Source organism: Cupressus sempervirens, chromosome 2, assembly GCF_028749045.1.
Source record: "Cupressus sempervirens isolate cs-2001-9-10 chromosome 2, ASM2874904v1, whole genome shotgun sequence".
NCBI lineage: Eukaryota > Viridiplantae > Streptophyta > Pinopsida > Cupressales > Cupressaceae > Cupressus > Cupressus sempervirens.
The window spans coordinates 465,120,239-465,142,094 of NC_143119.1; the positions used below are offsets into that span (position 1 = coordinate 465,120,239).

The 21,856-nt window shown below is 33.5% G+C and overlaps 1 protein-coding gene across 1 annotated transcript in view; it reads right to left on the reverse strand.

The window, feature by feature from the left end:
- The window catches only part of LOC149573060 (uncharacterized), a 42,042-nt gene extending 22,295 nt beyond the window's left edge, over positions 1-19,747 (reverse strand). Inside the window, exon 1 of the mRNA XM_089815906.1 lies at positions 18,427-19,747. Coding sequence (XP_089672032.1) covers positions 18,427-19,747 — 1,321 coding nt within the window. The remainder of the gene's footprint in view (positions 1-18,426) is intronic.
- Between the last annotated feature and the right edge of the window lie 2,109 nt (positions 19,748-21,856).

Here is a 21,856-nt window from a genome sequence, read left to right on the forward strand (position 1 = left end):
AATATGGGTCATGTCTGACTTTGTATTTTTGTGCATCTATAACATGACTTCTACTCACATAACAATCATAATAATGTCCTTGTGTATGCACTCTTCGAATTATGAACACATCTAATTCTTGTATTCTTCGTGGAAGCACCTTGGTAATATTTTTTAATGTCCCATGAAAAGTTGATTGTGTGTCCACTATATTTATACTGGCCCCCAAAACTATGGATGACTTTCAATACTGGGTTGATTCTGGCAATAAGCATCTCTTCCACCTAGGTCGATCTTCTCAACACCAAAAATTTCTCTCCTGGGTCCATGTTGTTCATTGGTGAGAATCGAGGTATCACTTTCTCATTGAAACATCTCCTACAAGATGGGTTTGAGCTTGATGACTGCAAAAGCATGCCTAGATAACATTTGTTGCCTATAATGCATATTCGTAAGTTTGTTAAGGAGTCTATTTAGTGTTGAAATCTTTTTAATGCTCTCACAAAGTTAGCATTAGCATCTGGTGGTATTGTGACTTTTGATTCTTATTGTTTTTCAACTTCTCTATGTGATGCATAGTACCGTCAATTGTAATCTTGTTGTCCTCGTCTATCTGTGCCTTTTACATGTCTACAAATAACTATTTCATCTCTATGGTGTACATAGTATTATCATTTTCTTTTACAAGTTTTCTCTCTTTGCATTAATATCCGTTTAGTATCAATTTCACTTTTCTCATTGCAAGATCCCATTGTTTGGATTTTAGCATCACATGTTAGGTTAGGGTTTTCATAATAATTGCATTTATTAATAAAGCTAAAAAATCAAGAAGCCAACTATTATAGACTATCTATACTGTTATTTAATTCTTATATTTTTTGATATGAAATTTAATTGTTATATTAGTCTTATGTTAAATAAATTAAAACAAAGATATCTACATTTCAAGTACTACAAATTTAACGTAATCCAATATCAACAAAGAAAACCTAATTTTATTTTATCTAATATATAATTCACCATCAAGCACATAAATTAGAAAATTTTGTAAGATATAATAAACATTTATACTAATGACATAAACAATGTAGATTATTTTCATATATATGTACCTTATGATTAGAAGACAAATAAATTAAGTATGATAATTTAATATATTAAACCTATTTATAAAAACTTTGACAAATTGTCATAATTGAAACGAGATACTCTATTAACATTCTTAAGATAATATTTAATATTCAAGACTACTTTATTATTGAGGCAGTCACCCCTATCATATCAGTCTTGTGATATTTCACTAATAACTACTAATTTTCAAACTAATTTGTTTTTCAATTCTCTTTATACACAGTTTCATGGAAGATGTGACATAATGTATTTGAGCAGCGAACATATGCCTAGACAAATCTCAGGCCAAGCAATTGCATGAGGCCATAGAAGAAAAGGCTTAAAACTATTGTACCACACATAAGCCACTAACAATCACAATCTAATAAAGGGTACCATTTTACATTGAAGAAAGTTTCTAACTTCACATCCATTTTTTAAAATTAAAATGTGTATACTTTTTAGTTGAGGTTTCACCATGTCAAGTGATTAAGTAATATTTAGAATCACATCATTTAGTCACATCCAGTCTTAATACAATGCATCATTTCCTAAATAATATTTCAATTATACTCAATGATTTATCATTTAATTTGAAATCATGCCTACAATACAATTCATCTAGTGATTCCATGAGTTGATGATTTGCTTAAAAAATATGTTCCTAAATGATATTTGAGTCACTGTCACACCTAATGGTTCATCATCTAATTTTGAATTACACCCGATGATTCTAAAAGTTGATTAAAACATTGTACATGATTTCATAAAAAATCCAAATGAACTATAGAAAATTCTCATATTTACCCAAGATGTTGCCACATGAAATGTTTACTTAGAGGCCCAGGTTGTATAGTTTACTTCCAATGTTCAATGCTACGTGTCGCCTACTTACACTATTTAAATCTAATATTGGTGTGGCTTTTTGTAAAGTATATGAAGATTGCAGATGTGTTGGCTATAACATATCCATGATATTAAATTTGCATTGTGCTGGATAAATGTTTTTCAGAGATGAACATTTGCACTAAAAATATTAAATAATATGATTAACTATTTAATCTGAAATATTTTAAATGATTTTTAAATAAGTATATATCACTATTGCTAGAAGTTCCTAGGGGAATGATTATAAAAATATATATTTAATTTATTTTTACGATGTTGTAATAAGATCATAGCCAAAGTGTCTTGACAACAATAGATAGGTATGTTCTTTTGTTTAAAGAGCACAGGGCTTCAACAATGACTGCAACATATGTAACAATTATGCATCCTTGACAATAGACCTAACAATATTCAATAATGACAATTGGAATTTTTTTTACAGTTAAGTACATTCTTGAGAGCGTTAACCCAACTATTAAAATAAGGTATTTTGCAAAAAATCTGGTTATTATCTGTCATCTACCTGCAATACTTTCTTTTACCGTACTACAAGAAATACCTTCATCAAGTTCCAAAAATGCCCTGATCGAGCTCTAAATACAAATCTCTCTCTCCCTCGATGGAACAAAGTCTCAACATTTAACATGTATAGGCATCACAACTAAATATTTCTTCTGCAAAATGATAAAAAAGTCACACTGCCTCTCACAATATGCAACAGTAAATAAATACGAAATAGAATATTAATACTTGAAAGAGTGAGCCTGAAAATTCTCCAGAGGATGATAATGCAATCTTTTCCCATGCAGCTACTAAAACCAAAGCCTGATATGAAGTACATGAATGACAATCAAAAGAAACCCACAATGAAAGTTTGCTAATCAAGAAAATCGATTTCCACTAAATTAATAAGGTTGTATAAGCAAAAGGGTGAGTGAATAGCCGAGTTGGTGTGAAGGCGAGTCGTGAGGCATAGTGTTAGGCTAATGATCCCGGTGCTACGCATCAACTCCGGTTCGAGTCACACTAGGTGATGCAGGAGCATCCAGAGGTATAAGGGCAATCCTGTGTCACCCAAAAAAATGTACTTAGACTTAGTTTCTATTTTATGTCTTTGCATTTTTGGATACCCATTTGGCTCAAATAAAGGTTCCAACTCTCATAGTTCAACTATCAGTGCATTTAAAAATCCCGAAAAAATAGGAGCATGCAATTTGACCATCATTTTGGTGACCTAGAAGGTGTGACTTGGCCAGATGAATGTAATCAAGATTTAGAGCATTCCAGAAAAAGAATCAGGTCAAAAGGCCCCACGGTTTGAAAGTTATTGCAGTTTTTTGGGTTTTGGAGACCCCCTAAGAATGCTTCAGAGTCAGATTTGGGGCATTAAATGACCTCGAAAAGGGTCGAAAAATGGGGGACGAGCAAAGCTTGTCCATAGGGCTATAGAGCGCTTCGAGAGCTTTCCGAAAATGTAAACGGTTCGTCAATCGGAGTTACAGTTCAAAAGTTATGCCTCCCGGAAGTTCGGCTACCGTTTCTGGATTCTTCTAGAATTGCACCGACTTCTAACGCAGCTTCCGGAACCTTCTATTTTGTCGGTGGATGCCTACTAGCACTTTCTAGAATGTACTCCTAGTCCTTAACCCTCCGGGGTCTATTTAAGGAGATTTTTGGCATTGTAAAAGGCAGTTCGGATTGGAGCTTGAGAGGAGGTGCTAAAAGGAGAAATATTCTCCAGATTTATGCTATTGTAAGCCCGCAGGGCATGTTTTGAGTTTATTTTCTCCGCACTGTTTGTACCAGCTTATTTTCTCAGTTAATATAATTTCCCCTTTCTATTGTGTCTATTCTGGTTGTTGGGTTGTGTCCCCATCACTAGGTTACCACAAACCCTTTAAGCCAATAGTGGCATGTTGTGATGGTTAAGTTGTTGTGTTGTTATCCTTGCCATCAAGGTTCAAATCTAATGGGGATGAGGTCCCCCGTTTGTGGCCTCACTGGTTCATAGCTCCAGGTCAAAGCGTTTACCCCTCTTTTAAAAAAAAAAAAAAGGTTGTATAAGCAACAAAATACCTGTGAAAAGGAAGGATTTGAGGAAAAGCTTGTGAACTTTGCAAAGTAGTGTCAATAGAACCCTGTGAGAACTATTTTGGCATCAAATTAAGACATAATTGTTTGAGTTAAGAATGAAGCATATGCATACAAGATGGGGGATTATATGGCTTCCATAAAACATTCATATGACATGTTCCACCTACATGCTTGGGTTGTCTCTTCTCCATATGTCATATCCTTGCTTGGTTGTCTCTTCTCACCGTTCTTTCCAATCTCAACTATTTATGCCTATAAATGAAATCACAAATCTTTTAGGGTCCATTTGGTTCATGAAATTGTAGAAATCAAGATTTGTAAAAATCTCGATTTAGCCAAATCAAGGTTTTGCAAATCTTCATTCTTATTTTTGGGATTTTACTTGAACCATTTGTTTCACTCCGAAGATGAGTGTGAAGACACATTTTTATGTGTAAGCTTGGAGTTGAAGCCAAACTCCAAAAAATAGTCAAATCTATTGATTTTACACTCCTCAAAAAACATAACCAAGCTTTGATTTTCAATTCCAACTTGCTAGTAGAAGTCAGAAAACCTAGTTTTGAGACAAAATTAGAAGTCTGGTATTCTAATTCCATTTTGCCAATTTTGAAACAAACGCAAAAATACACTTGCATATATCAAACACAATTCCCATGTGCAAGAGATGTTTCCATGAGAAAGGCGTACACCAATTTTCATTCTTAAACAATATGGATCCAAGAGAACAACCTATAATACTCAAAAGATTGACCCAGGTTGAAGAGATGTTGATTGCTAAAGTTAACCTAGTATTATAGGTGACTTAGGATTTTGGAGGTCAATATAAATATCATGGTCATATGATAATGTAATGACCCTTTTTGGGACATTAGGGTTTCTTACTGTAAATATGTTTTCTCCCGGTTCCTTCCATTTGTAATGACTTTTTAGGGGTCATTCGTTTGTGATTTTTTCTATAATTTGTATCCCCTTTTCCATATCTTTTCTCTGATGTATTTTCCAATGCGTTGATATATTATATATGAGTATATACATAGAGTCATGTCCTTTCAAATTAATTTTAATTATATTAATAAGGTATTTTATTATTTTATTAATTATATATTATTTTTAATGATTATAAACTATATTATTATATTAACTATATTAGATTAAATAATGATATATTATTATACATATTTAGATATATACTATATATATATCATGTATATTTAATATTATTTATCTTATTTATTATAATTTAAATGTGATAATAATTAGATATATTATCGTCTTATTGATTTACATTGTAATTATAACATTTATTGCTTATATATATATATATATATATATATATATATATATATATATATATATATATATATATATATATATATATATATATATATATATATATATATATATATATATATATATATATATATATCGGTATTATTATAATGAATAATAATTTCATTATAAATAATATAAAAAATTAAGTAAAATAGATCATAAATATTTATAGTTTATCAATATTATTTCTTTAGGAATAGTATATGAATTATTATTATATTTTATCCCATAATTATAGGATTCTCTTTAAGAGGGGTCATGACAAGTCTGCCCCTCTTGAATTTGCTTGTCCTCGTGCAATAAACATTTTCATATTTGTTTCACCTTATATAACGAAATTGACTACTAGATCCTATTCAAATTTTTACTTGTAATATTACTTCGTTTATTCTATAAAAGAGTCACATATGTAGTATGCATCTGAATGCAAAGTATACACATGAATGTATGAATACACAAAGCAAACACGAAGCATGCATGAAGTAGACACATGTAAACACAAAGCATACACGATGAAGACAGATGATGCATGAAGGCACGAAGTAGACACGATGTAGACAGATGAAGACACGGAGCAAACACAATGCAAACACATCATACATAACCTTGATTAGATCCTAAAATTAACAATGCACAATGACTATACTTCTTCATTAGGCTTATGAACCCTGCAACCACAAAATGAGCATTAGTGCATGCATATAAATATATATAAACTTCAAAGAAATTTGAATAATAATTAGTTAATCCAAGCCAATTCCATACTAAGCCCAAGAGCAAAACTTTGGCCCCCTTGGCCCCAGTGGTGGGTGTTAGGCATCCACACGAGGTGGTCTACTTAGTGGATTGCTTGTTTGGCTAGAAAGGTTCTTGTGAAAAGGATCCATTACTATCTTTCCCTTAACTAGCACTACAATAGGGTGTTCTCTCCCGATTGCAGACTCCATAGGAAAGTGGTAGGGTTCCTTTTTCTTATTTACATAATCTTTTGGAAGGAATATTTCTCTCTCTTCTTATTATGATCATCATAAGATGGTAGATTTATGGTGCAGAGGGCACGTGAAACAAGCTCCAAGCATATCCGACAAGTGCTCAAAATTACTCCGCCTCTCCCTCCACCAACTCCCTACCTTAGGATATCATAATGTGGATGAGAAGATGAGAATTTAATTTAATTTACTTAGTTCATTTGAAAGATTTTTTTCTTATAGTACACAAACAACTTTAACTTTCTCTCTCCTTGTTACAATCATCTTGATGGTAGAATGACGGTGCAGAGGGCGCGTGAAACAAGCTTCAAGCGTATCCAACAAGTGCTCGAAATTACTCTGCCTTTCCCCCCACCAACTCCCTATCTAAGATTACATAATTTGGACGAGAGATAGACTCTCTGTACTATAATTGAAATGTATTCTAATTACTATATTTTCCTTAAATCAACATATTTATATTTCATTTTTTTTCATTTTTTGTATATATATTTTCCATTTATATTTCATTTTTCATATATTCTGATTTCATTTCTTTGTAACTAGAATCATTGATAGACTATTCAATATTCTTCACAATAACAAATGTGTCAGTATTAAGAAAGACATTATCAATTATTTCATAGCAATATATGCACAAAATATATATCTTACCTCATTACCCTTATGTGTTGAAGTGGTGATTAGAGGCATGAAGTAACCTTCATATCCATTTTCCATATTGAAGTCTCTTAATTTAGTCGAGCCAATGAAACTCCTCTTCTGACTTTGCTTTATCGAGGCCTTATTATAGGTCTTTCTCATTGATACTACCTTTGGCATGAGGATTGTATAATCAAACTTTTTTCCTTAATGTTGATTTACCTTTATAAATGCCACTTGGTGAGTAGAAGCCATTGGATGCAATTTGGGAAAGTTTTGCATCTTTACCTTGTTCATAGGAACAACCTTTCTCTTTGTCAAATGATGTGGATGCCTTGTGACTACTCGGTCAATAGTGATTAAGTCACTTTCCAATAATTTCACTTTAATTTATCTATTCAATATTGTTGTTGATATCTGTCTTTATATTTGTTTTGCTAATGAAACATTTGTTTCAATCACTTCCATATAACTTCATGGTAGACTTATTTCTAACACCATGTTTAACCATTTCTTAATACTAACAGCACACCCCCCCCCCCCCCCCCCATAAGATTGCTACTTTTGATGACTTATCAGCATCCTAATGCAATTCTTTGTAACTTTTATTTATTCAATATCGATGGTCTCTATCAGGAAGTCGTTATATGATACAAAGCTTATTAATTCCCTTCTATCATGGGATGAATTTGAAGTTGATTTCCACTCCTTCTGAGCTACTTAATGTCCATCTTATGGCTACCACCTGATTGGACGAGGAAATGAGCAATATGTTCTCTTCAAATCTTCCTAGTTGTCCAGCTTATTATTTCCACTACTGTAATGGGGAAATGTGTCAATTGACAAGAATACTTTCAGTAAGGAGAATAATAGTGAAAGAATACTTCAAAAGGGTTCCATGTAGAATCAAATCATGGATTATTTTCAAGTAATCAGTGGTCAATCGATAATGCTAGTCACCACATTATTGTGTTATCAAATGTGATTAGATGTGGTCAAGACTTCTGCTCATGTCATCCACGAAAGCAAAATGGCATATTCTTCCTTACAACTCGTATCTCCTTTTAATCCATCTCTTTGATGATAGTTTTATGCGTCAATATAGATTTTTCCATCTTGTCTCATTAATAGCCTCATATTAGTTATGTAATACTATTTGACATTTATATGTCATCTTGAGGAATACTCAAATCACGCTGCTCCTATAATACATCAAGTTCATTTAAAAAAAACATTTCTTCTCATAATTCTTTGCATGTCTATCAACCACATCGAATGAGACGAGTTTGGGTTTTCTAAAGACCCTGTGCCTAAGTTGTCACATACAAATAGTGGCTTTGTATTCCAATTATCAGTTGAAAACATGCTTACAATTATTTCAACTTTTTCTTTTAGTATTGAAGCCCCATATGACTATAACATAACATTCTAAGTTAAGATCATTCACTGCTGAAGCTTCTCCTTTCACACTAATATCTTTCTTCAGAAAATGTAGGAAGGAAAATAAGAGTATCTTTATCGAATTAGGTTTCCAAGTTTAGGGTTTGCGTAATATGTATTGTTGTTGTCCATAATATGTATTGTTGCTTCTCATCTCGACAGAGATTCTTTCATATCTATGTATTTGTATATCATTTTTTTATTCCAGGTGCTATGTATTCTTCTAGAAGTGAAGTAACACCTTTCATGTTTTATGACTGCCTAGCTTTATGGTAACAATATGCTAATATTATCAATTAATAACGTTTGTTGTTATATAATCAACTTGAATCTTTATTCTTAAATGAATAGAGCTGATGCAATTTACACATTATGCCATTTACGCATCATGCAATTTACAATGTAGTGACCATGTGCATCTCTTTAATACTAATATCCTACATAGGAATTTAATTAAAACATTGTTTAATATCTTTCTGACTTCATCATATAATAGTGTATTTCTGTTCAAATCGTACCTAATGATTAATAGCATTTTGTATTGTCAGTTCTTGGATAGTGCTTAACTGTACCTTGATAGGATACTATGATTGATGCCAGAGTTTGATGTAGATATTTGGTCAGATCTCCACGTTAGATATTAACGCTTCCTGCACTTAAATTGCTTTTTTGTGCTTATATATTCTTACTGCACTCTTATTTTGTTGTTGCCCTTTTCACTTTTATTTGTTTATATCTTTTTCCCTTTTAAAAACGATGAGACGCCTATATGCCTATAGTCATGTACCTTTAACATTGGCCCAACTCAGAGGATCTCTTGCCACTAAAACTAGTAATTTGATGAGCATTTTCATCCTCAAACAATCTTAGAACCTTTCCATTTAATCCAGCAACATCCTTTATATTCACTGAAATAAGATCTTGGAGAAGTCAGTATCGACTGCTTGTCTTGAGTGAATGCTTGTCTTGATGTACAATGAATTGCATGCAATGTACAGGTCATCTCATACAATAACAACAGTATTGCATAGTTTGTATTTGTCTCTAGCACTGAACAATGAAAGTTGTACCTAACATCTCTTTATATGATTATGCTTGAAATATAATTGTCTCTGGTATGCAGATAAATACTTGCACTTTTGATTGCTTTTAGCAATCAGATGCACTAACAAGCATTCTCCTAGGGATAATATATTTTGTATACTGAGTCTATTGTAGAGGGTGGTTATTAAGTGTCATGTCAAAACTGGCATCCGAATGGTAGATAGCTCTTTGCTTAGTAACTGATATCATTATGCATTCCATCAAATATACTATTTGATTTTGATTATGCATCTGTTGAAGACTATAAGAGATTATCAAGGGTGATTTTTCTGAGTATTGTGTGAGCCCGTGCATGAGTTCTACAATATATTGGTTTAATGCTTCAGAATTGGAAAAGATGGTAGTGTGTGAAAAAAAAATTTGGTGTTTCTTGTGTCCAGAATATGTAATGTCCCAAGTTCCTAACATTCGGTTGCATCTATCCCATTCTCTTATTGCTTCACTAGTCTGGATCATAATTGGAATTTGATTCTTCTACATTTAGATAATTGAATCAACCATTTTTGCAAGTGTTTGTGATAAAGAACAAGGATGAAATGCACGTTGCTTCAACAAAAATGTTGGAGCATTCTTCCATGAATGTACTTGTAGGGAAAGGTCAGGCTACAGCTTTGGTAGCTTTGACAGAGTTGCGAAAGATTAGTAATGTTTTGTCATAGATGTGATCCCAATATATATATGCATTCATTCTTCTATTCTTGTTTGATAAGGAAAGTCATTTCCACTGCCTGTAGCAGATCAATAATGCAATTTCACCTTTTGGAGTGGATTTTGTAGTTCTTTTTTCTCATACATAACGGTGTTGTGTAAATAAGAGGCCGTGGAGACTTTCCTTTCCCAGTAATTGTGGAAAGATGATCTGATCGAAATAGTATTTCTTGCTGCCAAACAAGTTGTTGATAGTAAACTCCATGTGTAATTAATTTTTTCCCTCATGAAGTGAAAGAAGGAAAATTCATTTTGGGATTTCCTTTCAACACAGGATGGCAGGAAAGTTGCTCTGATACCTTTTGTAATGACCCTTTTTGGGACATTAGGGTTTTTTACTGTAAATATGTTTTCTCTCGGGTCCTTCCATTTGTAATGACTTTTTAGGGGTCATTCATTTGTGATTTTTTCTTTAATTTGTATCCCCTTTTCCATATCTTTTCTCTGATGTATTTTCCAATGCATTGATATATTATATATATGAGTATATACATAGAGTCATGTCCTTTCAAATTAATATTAATTATATTAATAAGGTATTTTATTATTTTATTAATTATATATTATTTTTAATGATTATAAACTATATTATTATATTAACTATATTATATAAATTATGTAAAGACTATTACAATATTGTGTAATCTTAGATATTATGATAAATTATAACTATATCATTATTAAACATACCCTAAGATCATTATATTAAATAATAATATATTATTATACGTATATATATATATATATGTATGTATATATATTTATTTATTTATATCACGTATATTTAATATTATTTATCTTATTTATTATAATTTAAATGTGATAATAATTAGATATATTATCGTCTTATTGATTTACATTGTAATTATAACGTTTATTCCTTATATATATTGATATTATTATTATGAATAATAATTTCATTATAAATAATATAAATAATTAAGTAAAATGGATCATAAATATTTATAGTTTATCAATATTATTTCTTTAGGAATAGTATATGAATTATTATTATATTTTATCCCATAATTATAGGATTCTCTTTGAGAGGGGTCATGACAGATAAGCTTCGCACAAGATATAAACAACATTGCAAATATTCTGCCACATAGAATACACGACCTAGATATACTCATTTTTCAAAGATTACATGCAACATGTCAATCCTATGATTGTTACATAAAGAGAAGCCACATTATAGATGCATTGCAATACGAGGTGAAAAATGGCTCATACCATAAAGATGTCAGTATTTATGTTGAACATCTAGCCGACATCCTTGAAATAAGAACATATGTTTAATTGTAACAGATTTCCACAATCCATGCTATGAATATTTATGCTTCTGGTGAGATTGTGTGAAAGTTTATAGCATCAATGTTTCGGATCATACTAGATGAGAGAGCTAAGAAAAAACATAATATGTTGCAGACCTAGACTGAATAAAAAGAAAAAGAGAGAGGGGGGGGCACTAAGGAGGACAACACGCAGGTCAAGGAAACAAAAGAAGGAGAAGGAGGATACTAAAGAGGTCAAAAGAGAGTAGGAAAAAAGGAAGATAAGTTAATATGAAAAATTAAAGGAGAGCCTAAAAATTAAACACGATTAATAATAAAAATGAAAATAAAAACTAAAAACTAAAAAGAAGAAAATAATAATAATTAAGAAAAACAATAAGATAAATTAAAAACACAAACAATAACTAGAAAGATTGAATTACACATAATACTAATACTAATATATAAGCAAATATGCAAAAAAGCTGAATGTATATATATATACTAGAACATATAAGAAAATGAAAAACGAACGATAGAAAATGAAAAAATTACAAAAAGAATAAAAATTAAAAAATGAAATTAAAACCATAAAAGAGAAGAAGTAAGGATAAAAAGAAGAGATATAAATAAATTAAGGAAAACAAAGAAAAAATAAAAGAAAAAGGGAAAAAGTAAAGAAAAACTAAATAAAAAATTTGATATATATACACACACACACTAGCTAAAACATACCAAAAAGAACAAATATAACAATACATAAAGCCAAAAAATAAAATAATAAGAATAATAAAGAATGTATAAATTAATAACAAAATAGCAAGAAAATAATGAATATTAAAGAATAAAACAAAATAAAGTCAAGATTGACTAAAAAATGAGAAAGATATATAACGGAGTAGGTGTATAAATATGTGTGTGTGTATAAACTTACCTAAACATTTAACTTAAAAAAGGAGAATTTTTTTTTAAAATAATAATAATAATAGGAATAATAAATAAAAATAAATTATTATTATTATTTATTTATTTATATATATATATATATATATATATATATATATAGATATTTTAAATTAAATTAATTAATTAAAAAATTAAAAATTAAAAAAGACATGTCCAAACCCACACAAGAATAAAAAGGGGAAGTTAATGAAAAAATAGATGATAATACTAATAAAAAATAAATAAAATTAGATAATAAAAATAACAATGAAAGAGAAATTTTTATTTTTATTTTTATTAATTAATTAATTAAATTTATTATTATTATTATTATTATTTTTTGATTGGTAAAACGACCAAGGCCATTATGATATATAGATAAAATTAAATAGTTACAATAGCATTCCTCCATTCAAACGGGCATTGGTAGGAAAGAACAGGGAAAGAAAACCTCCAGTCTAGCTCGGGACCTTAGTCCTATATTATTACACATACAAAGGGGCATACCCCAGTTGGAATATCCTGATTAAAATGCCCATTTGGTACTAATTTACATTGAAAAAACTGTACATTGCTTTGAAAATCTAGCATCTCCTTTTAGAGAGCTTCCTGCATTCTTTAATCTAGGCGAGATGATCAGAAGCTTGCAACCCTGTTTGATTACCTTGCCATTGAAGAGGTTAGTAGTAATGCTCAACATAACTATCCAGTGCTAGATCAAATAATATGAAAAAAGGAGGCCTTTAACAGACAGTAAAAATAACAAGACAGAGATAGACATAAACTCTAAAAAGCACCTGCAAACCAAAAAGGATCAAAAGGAGGGAACATAAAAACAAAGGCCAATCAGATCCTAAGATCGAACCACAACCAAACAAAAAACACACCAAAAACAAAGGAAAGAACAACAAACGAAAAGAGAAAGACAAGAAACAAGTCAAGGAGACATAGGCAGGGCCATGAAAACCAAGGCCAAAACAAAACAGGGCAAAGAGGAAAAGAGAAAAAAAGAGAAAAAAGAAAATGACAGAACTAAACAACAAAGAAACACAACAACCAGAAGCCAAAATCTAACTAAACCTCTCAGAGAAGGGAAAGAGGGAAAGCAAGAATAGCCCGACCAACTACATGCTAGGACTATCTGACCTCAGAAACCCGATGTAGCAACCCGACCACCTCACCAGCAAACTAACAAAGGAGAAGGAAACAACAACAGGCAAAAAATAGAGAAAAAAGAAAATCTATACTAAGGCAAACAAACAAAAAAGGAAGAAAAGAAACTAGAGGACAGAAGACAACGAAAACCAAGGAGAAAAAACCAAAAAAGCAAGAAAAGAGAAACACGAGGAGGGAAGAAGATAGAACACTAAGAAGCTTAAAAAGGGCTAAACAACCCCTCCAGACCCCTACTAACAAGAGAAGCACAACCACACTTTAAATCCAACAACGATAAGATCCCTAGCTAAAATGTCATGCAGAAGCTTAACAGAAGAAACTCGACAGACATTACTCCTATCCCAGTATCTAGCAGCTATTAAGGGAATAGAGATATGACCAAAGGACTAACCCAAGAAGCCAGACTTAACATAGAATTCTAATCGAGCGTAGGAGTTCAGATGGACAACCCTCTCCTTAAAATAGAAAATTAATTCAATGAAGAGATCCATACAATCTGAGTATTTCAAAAAAGAGAACCTTCTGATTACTGCTGAAGTGCTAAGGAAACTCTAGCATTAATACCATAACATTACATAAGAGAATAAGTATGTGCATTTCATCCCTATTGGGGACCATATAAAAATTGAAAGGGACTAAACTTAAACAATATCTACAAAGACCAATTAGCAAACAGATCAGAAGAATGAAAACTAGCTACTAAAGCAAAGAGGGAAAACACGAACAGAGGGCATAAGCCAAATTCTTATCAAAACATTTTCAAATCAAAGAAAATAAGCAACCCTTATGCGGAAATAGATCTAAATTAAGAGATGAGGGCCTACTCGATCACTGCTCAAGTTTAATAAATCAAACTACTATTATTTAGAAATGCAAAGGACGAATATTTAAATAAAGCCAAAACTCCATAGCCCGGAAATAAGATTATCCTAATAGGTAGTCATATATTATATAAAAACACATAGCCAAGAGAGTGAGTTATGATATAACATCTGTACATATGTATCAAACTAAGTTATTGAACTAGAGAGTCAACAACACACTAACAAAATTGCTTGCTCTGAGTGGAAACCTTACTAATAAGATACTAATCCTAAGCAAGGATTATATTTCAACCGGACCTTTGCCTTCCTTCTACTGGACTGTGATAACATCCTCGATGTCATTGAATTGTTCCACCTGGTAATTCGGCGAGATCTCAAACTCGAACCTCCTTCTGCTCGTCCTTTCTGCATTTGGTGTGTTGACGTCTAAATCATTCAGATTCTCGAATGTCACCCTAGGTTGGATGTAGGCTTTGAAGAGTTGGAGATATTTAATTAGCCATTCCATATTTTCTTCTGGAATGATGTCCCTCCAGCACAGAAGAAAATTCAAACTGGCCTCCATCTTTGTCCACTCACAGTAGAATGTACAGTGCTCTCGTATGAGCAGAGATTGGTGGCGGGGAGCTGTGACAAGATCTAGATGGCCCAGAGGAAGATTCATGTATCTTTCGGGGAAAGGAATCTAGAATTTGTTGTCTATACTATAGACCGTTTGTTCAAGCCCCTTTCTCCAAGAAGGGACAAACAAGTCGCAACAGAGCCTAACCATGTTATCACCTTGAACTTTAGCTCTTACCAGACAGCCTATGAAGGACCCAATGATGTCACTATTTGTTCTCCAGGTGTATTCATAATCAAAACCCCCTTCACCCATGGCTTTGCTAAGAGCAAACCGTGTCATGTCATCTACTGGGTGTAAAATATGATTCCATCTTTCAGGTTTCACTGCTCCACAAAAGGCCATAGTGCGTTTCTCTAAAGAATGGAAGAGAGCAATATTGGATTCCATGCTCAATGATGGCAGAGCAGAGCCGATTTCAACTGAAAACCCTTGTGATATGCGAAGGGAAATTTTTGGAAGACAACAATTAAACTATAGGGGCAAATGTGAAGAAGGGGGTAAATAATGAAAATACATGCAGGGCCAAAACTCGTGATCAACCATGATTAGAGAGATAATTACGTGATTCTCCTGATGTTCACACATACGAAGCTGGCGTCGGGATGATGTGAATAATACCGCAGCCATCCATTTCAACTAATGATTAAAAATGCTACGCTACAGAGTGTCAAATAACTAAAGAAGAAGAGAAAGGAATAAAATTAATGAAGATACAAAAGTACTCAATCTATCGTGACATAATAAAGAGGATGGTTTAAAGAAAAGCTAAAAAGGATAGGAAGAGAATTAAACGGGCTCAAAGAAAAGACTAACTCAAATATGAAAGAAATAAATAAAAAAGAAAATATACTAAGGAGCTAGAGAGTAACCATCATTAGAAAGTAGTGAGTTAATTCCATCTGCTCCTAAGTTGGCAAGATGATCTGCAATTTGATTACCTTCCCTATAGATATGGCTGATCCTGAAATCAGCAAGCTTGTCTATAAGGGATAGAGCCACTTTTAGTTGAGAATTAAGAGCCCAATTGGGAGTGGACCATTTCCTAATAGCATTCACAATAATCTGAGAATCGCCTTTGATGAAGACTTTATGTAAATTAAGCTAAAGACATAACTGGATTCCTTGGAGGAGGGCTTCAAGTTTTGCTAAATTATTGGATGTCAGTGTGATTGATTGAGCTTTTTTGGCTATCCATAATCCATCCTCATTGTGAATGATACAACCAATCCTAGTTGTGCCCGAATTTCCCCGAGATGCCCCATAAAAATTTAGTTTAACCCATCCAGGGGGAGGAGGCTCCCATTTGCAATTCTTCCTAGCCTCTTTACTAGCCTTAGGGTAGTACAAGGGGGGATTAATCAGATTAGGCCAAGATTTCTTCATGAGGCCATCCCAATTGGAGAATGATCCTTCTTTTTGGTTCACTTTTCTTAAGTAAGTGTTAAGAGTTTCTACTATACATGCTTCTATTTTGGATATAAGAATCTTGGGTTTGAGATCGTGATTGCGAAAGATGTGGCGATTCCTTTCCTTCCAGATTTCCCAAATCATGATGGAAGGTGAAATGTTCCAAAGTTTACTATAGACACCTAAGCCAAAGAAAGATGGTCATCCCTTAATCAAATCAGAAAATTTTATGGGAAATGGGGCTGACCACCCTAACATCTGTCTAAGCCATTCCCAACATTTTTGGGAGTAGGGACAAAGAAAAAGAAAATGATCCACATTCTCTGAACTTTGGTAGCAGAGAGAACATCTTGAAGGGCCCTAAAAACCTACAACATTTAATCTGTCCATAGTGAGGATCCTATTCTGAATAGCAAGCCAAAGAAAGAATCCGGCTTTTGGGAGGCAGGAGGGGTCCCAATAGAGCTTAGTAGGGATGTCCACGGAGACAGGTTTATTAGCATCTAGAATGATCTTGTAACCATCTTTGACATTATATTTCCCATTGTTAGATGCTACCCATATAAGGCAGTCTCTTTTGTTAGACTGAATAGGTTTCCTGCCTTCCACAAACTTCTCAAATTGGTCAATTGATTCTTCATCAAAATCAAGACCTCTAAGAGATTTCCATTTCCAAGATGGATAGCCTTCAGAGTCCACAAGACAACAATAGTTTCTCACTTTATTGCCCCATAGTTCAGTTAGCCTATTCTTAAGAGTCAAGGGAACTTTGCAAGAGGAGAGTGGTGGTTTACCTTCCCAGAATAATGCTTCTTCCCCAAATCCCACATCCCAAGATAGGCATTTATTGATCAAATGGAGGCACTTTAACATAAAGTTCCAACATTCGGACCCTTTAGGAGGGGAGCAGATTCTAAAAATTGAGAGCGGATCCTCAGCGATAAGATATTTATTATAGAGGATCTTAGCCCATTTTCGGTTGTATTCATGATATAGCCTCCAAAGGAGTTTTGCCCCTAAGGCTTCATTTTGCCATTGCAGATTTTTGATCCCTAAGCCCCCTAGGGTCTTGGGTTTGCAAATATTTTCCCATTTGATAAGAGCTAATTTATCATTCCAAAGAAAGTTCCTCATCTTGGAATTAAGTTTCTTAAGGTTTTTTTTCAATATAGGGAGGTTGGACAGGGGGTAAGTTGGGATGGTTGAAAGAACTGCACGGATTTTAGTGCATTTTCTAGCCTTGGTGAGCCATCTATCTTTCCAGGAGCATAACTTTGAGTCCATTTTAACGAGGGTGTTATCCCAAACCTTTCTAGATTTTGAGCCTTTTTCTAAAGTTATACCCAGATATTTGCAATGGAAGGTTCCTTTCCTAAATCCCATAATCCTACAAATCTGGGATTCCATATCTGGGGATGTATTTAAGAAGAAAATTTCCAATTTCAGAGCATTAACCTTTTGACTTGAGGCTTCCATATATAAGTCCAAAATACCTTTGAGGGAGCAAGCTTCAGATATCTTACTTTTGCTTGGGAGAATGGTGTCATCAACGAATTGCTGATGTGTAATATTAGGCATGTTTTTTGTGACAGTAATACCCAATATTCTCTCCTTATTATAAGCATTTGTCACTGCTCTCCCAAAAGCTTCTACCATAATGATGAAAAGAGAGGGAGACAGAGGATCCCCTTGTCGAATGCCTCTCGAAATATCAAAATAACCTTCAGGGGTACCATTGATAAGGATCGAGATCTTAGGTGTTGAAATGAATTTGAATATTAGATTAACCCATTGACGAGAGAATCCAAATGCTTCTAGAATTTTACATAGGAATCTCCAATCCACCATATCATATTCTTTTTGGATATCCAATTTCATGAGCATACATGCTTCCTTATTGAGGCCTGTAGAATGAATCATCTCTTGGATCATGATGATGCCATCAAGGATGGATCTGCCTGGCATGAAACCAGTCTGTTCTTCATAAATAATCTTGGGAAGGATGTCTTTAAGCCTGTTCGCTAGAATTTTTGAGAAGATTTTATAGACAGTATTGCACAAGGCTATTGGTCTGAAATCGCCTGGAGATTCAGGGTCACATTTCTTTGGAATCAGCATAATGAAGGAATGATTGATCTCAGCTAGGATAGAGCCCCCATTTCTAGAAGCTTTGATAGCATTCCAGAGATCCTGACCTATAATATCCCAGCATTTTTGGAAGAAGAAGGCCTGAAATCCGTCCGAGCTTGGTGATTTATCTGGATTCATATCAAAAACTACTTTCTTGACTTCTTCTAAAGTAATAGGTCTATTAAGGTTTTTTTTGTCATCTTGGTTCACAATCTTGGGGATAACTTTTAAAAGACTAGATTGCGCAGTATAATTTGAGCAATGCTGGTGATTCAGTAGATCCTGAAAGAAATCAACAAAGGTGTCTACAATTTCTACAGGATTTTCAGAGAAGTTTCCTAGCCGGTCTTTAATGCATGTGATTTTGCTCTTGGCTTTGTTATATAAGGTAGAGTTGTGAATTTTTTTTGTATTGCTATCCCCCTCAGCTAACCATCTATCTCTTGATTTCTGTCTCCAGAAGGTTTCTTCTTTGGATAGAATTGACTCTTGCTTTGCTAGCAATTCCTTTTCGAGGAGATAGCTACTATTATCCATACCTTTTCTAATGACCTCTGAATTTAAATTTTTAAGATGATTTTCTATATCCAGCTTTTCTTTAAATATGTTATTAAATTGTTCTCTATTCCATTTAAGGATGCGCTCTTTTAGCATTTTTAGTTTCTGGATAAAGATAAACATTTTTGATCCTACACAACTATCTTGTTCCCACCATAATTTGATGTTATGGAGGAAGTTTGGGTCTAGGAACCACATTTTTTCGCATTTGAAGGGATTCCTAGAAGGCTTGAGAAGCTCAGTAAATTCAAATCTGACCGGAAAGTGGTCTGATCCAGAAATGGGAAGAATTGAGGACTGAAAATTTAAGTTGTTAATGTCTAATTCACCTCTGATTAGAAATCTATCAAGCTTCTTTGCTATGAAGGCAAAGTCCTTTCTTCTATTGTTCCATGCATAGGTTCCATTACTGGTAGGAACGTCAATTAAGTTGTACAATGTGCACCATTCTTTAAAGTCTCTAGATGCTTGTGAAAGCACTTGTGAGCCTCCTGTCTTTTCCTTGAAATCTAGTATCATATTAAAGTCACCCCCTAATATACAGAGTTCATCTAGACTATCTAGAAGGTGACCAATCTCATTCCAAACTAGAAGTTTATTTGTATTATTAACCAGACCATACACATTAATGATTGTAAAGGTTAAATTAGATTTTAAGCTTTGTACTTTGCCACTAATTTAGTTTCTATTACTGTTATGAATATTAATATTGACCTTCCTAGGGTCCCAAAGGATACCCAAACCTCCTGAGGCCCCTACCTATTCTAAAAACTCAAAACACCATACCCCAAGCATTTTGCTAAATTTATCTATTTATATTGAATCTAATTTAGATTCCTAAATGAGAATAATATCAGAATTAAAGGATTTGAGGTTATGCTTAAGTAACCTCTTTTTGCTAGGGGCATTGAGACCCCTAGCATTCCAAGTGGTGAGTTTCATACCTAAGCGAGAAGGCACTTCCCCTTCCCATTGTGAAACAATTGATCTATCTTCTGCTGGTCCTTGTTGAGACTCTCTGTTTCTCTGAGTTCTTTTAGGGACTTTCTTCCTCTTTTGCCTTTTGTTTTACCACAACAAGGAGACTTAGGCCCAATTTGTGTCATATGAATCCCAAGCTGTCCAATGTTCATCTCTGCTACCTGACTTGCTTGCAATTGTTCTTGTTGCTCTGAATTGTTGTCTTCAACAATCTGGTTATTTGTTTTAGATTGTTTGGAAAATGCTGAGGCCAGTTCTTTCCTTTGAATGTTCAAAATATTTCTTCAGAGATTTTCACCAAAATAGTTTTTGCCTCCCAATTTGAGGACCCTCTGAATAAGTTCCTCCTTTTGTGTTACTAAAGACTTATCAAGATTTTCTTGACTGAAAATTTGAATCAGCTCCTCAGTGAGCTGGTCAATCATTGCAGCATCCTCCTTTGCCATATCTTCATTATATGGGGGTTTCGAGAAGCATTCCTCATTCAGAAATTCTTGGAACTCCAATATTGGTAGATCCTCTTCTTGAATCTCTCCCTTATGTGACTGTTGAGCCGGCCTATTGGGGGAAAATGGTGAGCTGAAGCTAGCAAGGGGAGTCTGCCAGAATTTACTAAATGTTTCGAGCGGGTTCATCCTGTTGACTGAGGCCTGGGGTAGAGTTGATAAAGAGGTGATAGTGTCCTTTTGAGGCTCTTTATTGTTGATTGTTCTTCCTGAAGAAACCATTAACATATTTTTTCTTTCCTCTAATAGACTTACTTCATTATCCTCTATGTGGCCTATTTGATAAGGGGTAGAAACTTCTTCCCTATGAGGATCATAATACACTATACTATTTGATTTTGTTCTTGCCCTCTCTTCATCCCATGAATTTGGTTGATCCTTTTCTAAAGTGAAGGGGGAAGAAGGGTACTCATTTGGGGTCTGCCAAAATTTGGATAATCCTTTGATTCGATTACTGTTGAGTTTCACTATTTTTGGTACAACCTCTCTTCGTGAATGCGACCACTTCTGATCCTGATTTTCTATCATGAGTGATGTGTTGTTCCTTCCCCTCTCCTCTGTATTGAATAGAAGAGAATTTTCTTCTTCTAATATGTTTAAATTTAAATTCTTATTTCCATCTCTGTCTGGATCAATTCCAAATACCTCATTGCTTCTGATTAACTCTCCTGTTCTGCAAAGGAGCATTTTAGAGAGACCTTCTACTTTGTGGTTTCCTGTTATAGGTGTAGTTAGGATTGGGCCTTCCTTGTCATTCTTATCTATATCTTTATGAACTTCCTTTTCAAATTGTCCTGCAATCATATCAATATCTGTATTGAGTTGATCTGGGCCACCCCAATCTTCCTTACTGGTATAGACATTCTGATTATCCACATCTACTAAATCCGAAACTAGGCACTTTCCTTGTTCTTTATCATTGACAGTATCTTCGATATGTACAAAGGTAGGTTCTTCTCCGGTTTCAACATTATTCTCCTTTTTGTTTTGTTGTTGAAGTTTGACAGATTCATCTCCACTTATTGTATTATCATTTCTTATTGCCTTTGTTGTTTTTTTCTTATGTTTTTTTGATCTTTTTGGGGATCTCCTAGCCTTCTCCATTTTAGATTTTGTCGAGATATCTATGCTTGGAATAGGA